Source organism: Nansenia antarctica (genome assembly GCF_963989245.1).
Source record: "Nansenia antarctica genome assembly, chromosome: 9".
In the NCBI taxonomy this organism is placed as follows: Eukaryota; Metazoa; Chordata; class Actinopteri; order Argentiniformes; family Microstomatidae; genus Nansenia; species Nansenia antarctica.
The window spans coordinates 38,691,977-38,694,476 of NC_137679.1; the positions used below are offsets into that span (position 1 = coordinate 38,691,977).

Below are 2,500 nucleotides of genomic sequence, written 5' to 3' on the forward strand. Positions count from 1 at the left end.
CTGGCGTAGTGGTTAAGGCAGCCGACTGGAGTTCCAAAGGTTGCGTGTTCGAGACTTGACTAAGTCATTCTTTTTTCCTTTTTTTTACATTTAACCGAAGATTTCATGCAAAGGCTTCAAACACCATTGTAATCGTGTCAGTTCTTGTAAATTAGCCTGCACCATAATTTTATAGCCTACATACTTTTTTAGATGAGATTTTAGATTAGATTCAGACAACGAAATGCAGTAAAAAGTGTGTCTGAAGAGGGATTTGAACCACCGATATAAAATGACGAATAAATCCTATGGCAGCGGTCGGTACCACTAGGCCATTGTGGCATTATGAAGGTTTGTAGCCTGCTGCTGATATCACCACAGTAGTAAATATTCATTTATTAAAATATGAACATATAACAATAACTGGGGCTAGTATGACCTACGCATTTAATCGGTCAGCAATTTCTTGCCAAACCATTTCCCTCGCCTTGTTAATTGCGGCAGTATTGCACTATTTTACATCTTATTTTTCCGTCTTCATAAAAATCAATCATTCGGAATGCTGCGCAAATGTAGTACCCCTGCAGAGTGGAGTATCTTCATTTCGACAGATCGACTCTTCGGGGCTGCGTATGTCTGCGTGCACGCGCCCATATCGAAGATTTGTAAGCCTGTCTTCTGTGAACACTGATGACACAAGGCTGATCCTCGTTCGAGGAATCACCTGAGGCTTGAATTCCAATCTCGAGTTGCCTGAGCGCCGCATTTATTTATATCGCGGCTATACTGATCCACCTTTAGTAGAATGGCCCCCTGTTTGCCAAGTCCCTAGTTCTGCTGTTGTTTTTGTTTCTGTTTGTCTGACTGTTTTTGTTATTTTCCTGTTTCTCTCTGTGACCTTGGGTCCCCTGAAAGGCGCTATATAAATGTGACTTATTATTATTATTGTTATTGTTATTGTTATTACATCCAGACTTGGAGGCAGACCAGCTATTTGTCTCTGCGTCTGACATTGGATTATGCTCTTCGATCGAGATTAACCCAAACCCAATCCCAGTTATGATAATCTGCGTGGATTAATATCAATTCTGGTGGGACGATCAGGTCTTTTTGTCACTTTTGTGAAATATCTCAAATATCTCTCTGTGTCTCTTAACTCTTTTCTTATCTCTCTCTCCCACTCATCTCCTCAGGGCTTCAAACTCACATCTGAGCAGTTCAACGCCATCTTCACCTTCTATGATAAGGTGGGTGGACAGGGAGTGTGTGTGCGTGTGTGTGTATGTGTGTGTGTGTGTCTGTCTATGTGTCTGTGTGTGTGAGTGTGTGTGCGTGTGTGTGTCTGTCTATGTGTCTGTGTGTGTGAGTGTGTGTGCGAGTGTGTGTCTGTCTGTGTGTCTGTCTATGTGTCTGTGTGTGTGAGTGTGTGTGTGTGTGTGTGTCTGTCTATGTGTCTGTGTGTGTGAGTGTGTGTGCGTGTGTGTGTGTGTGTGTCTGTCTATGTGTCTGTGTGTGTGAATGTGTGTGCGTGTGTGTGTGCGAGTGTGTGTGTCTGTCTGTGTGTCTGTCTATGTGTCTGTGTGTGTGAGTGTGTGTGTGAGTGTGTGTGTCTGTCTGTGTGTCTGTCTATGTGTGTGTGTGTGTGTGTGTTTGTGTGTGTGCATGCATGTGTGTGTGTGTCTGTCTGTGTGTCTGTCTATGTGCCTGTGTGTGTGTGTGTGTGTGTGTGTGTGTGTGTGTGTTTGTGTGTGCGTGCATGTGTGTGTGTGTGTGTGTCTGTCTATTTGTCTGCGTGGGTGAGTGTGTGAGAGAGATAGTAGTTCTCCCTGCCCCATACACGAGCTATTAGCTCTATGCAAATGCTCACCAGCCACAGGTAAATAGGCAGGAGACACACCTGTGTCTCTGGAAGTGATGTTGTTAGTGTAGTTTTGGTTACCCGCCACAAAGTCTATGTAACATGTAAAAAGATCTGTCTGCTGCAGGTGCATCATCCCCTGTTTATCTCTGGACAGGCAGCTGATTTGAATGGAGAGAACTGCTGACTGTGGACATATTGTTATCATCAGAAGTGCTTTCATGGTTAGATATACTGAGGATATACTAGGAAATTGTTCACTATTTGGCAAACTTTCTTAACCTTTTTTTGAAGATATGGAATCTGACAGCATGATAATGTAGTATTATTTCATTTGGTTTGTGTTATTTATTTTTTACTTTTATGGATGTCTGGCTATGTATATTGTTTGTATGTATGTCTATGTCTGGTATTTGGGGGATGGGGGATACATGTAAGTTTGTTCTCTGTTGGTCCTGTTTGGACCTGTGATATATTGTGTGAAAAGTGCTTTCATAGCAGTAGTAGTTTGACTCACTGATTGGGTTGTTTCTCCTCAGGATGGGAATGGTTACATCGATGAGCAGGAGCTGGACGCCCTCCTGAAGGATCTCTACGAGAAGAACAAGATGGTAATGAACAGAGCGGCTTCACTGACTTATTGATCGTTACATTGATTGGTTG

The 2,500-nt window shown here is 42.8% G+C and overlaps 1 protein-coding gene across 1 annotated transcript in view; it reads left to right on the forward strand.

The window, feature by feature from the left end:
- Window positions 1-2,500, forward strand: part of LOC308165792 (calretinin-like) — a gene marked incomplete at both ends in the record, with an annotated part of 12,903 nt that overhangs the window by 9,847 nt on the left and 556 nt on the right. Inside the window, 2 exons of the mRNA XM_080539952.1 lie at window positions 1,173-1,226; window positions 2,377-2,448. Coding sequence (XP_080396078.1) covers window positions 1,173-1,226; window positions 2,377-2,448 — 126 coding nt within the window. The remainder of the gene's footprint in view (window positions 1-1,172; window positions 1,227-2,376; window positions 2,449-2,500) is intronic.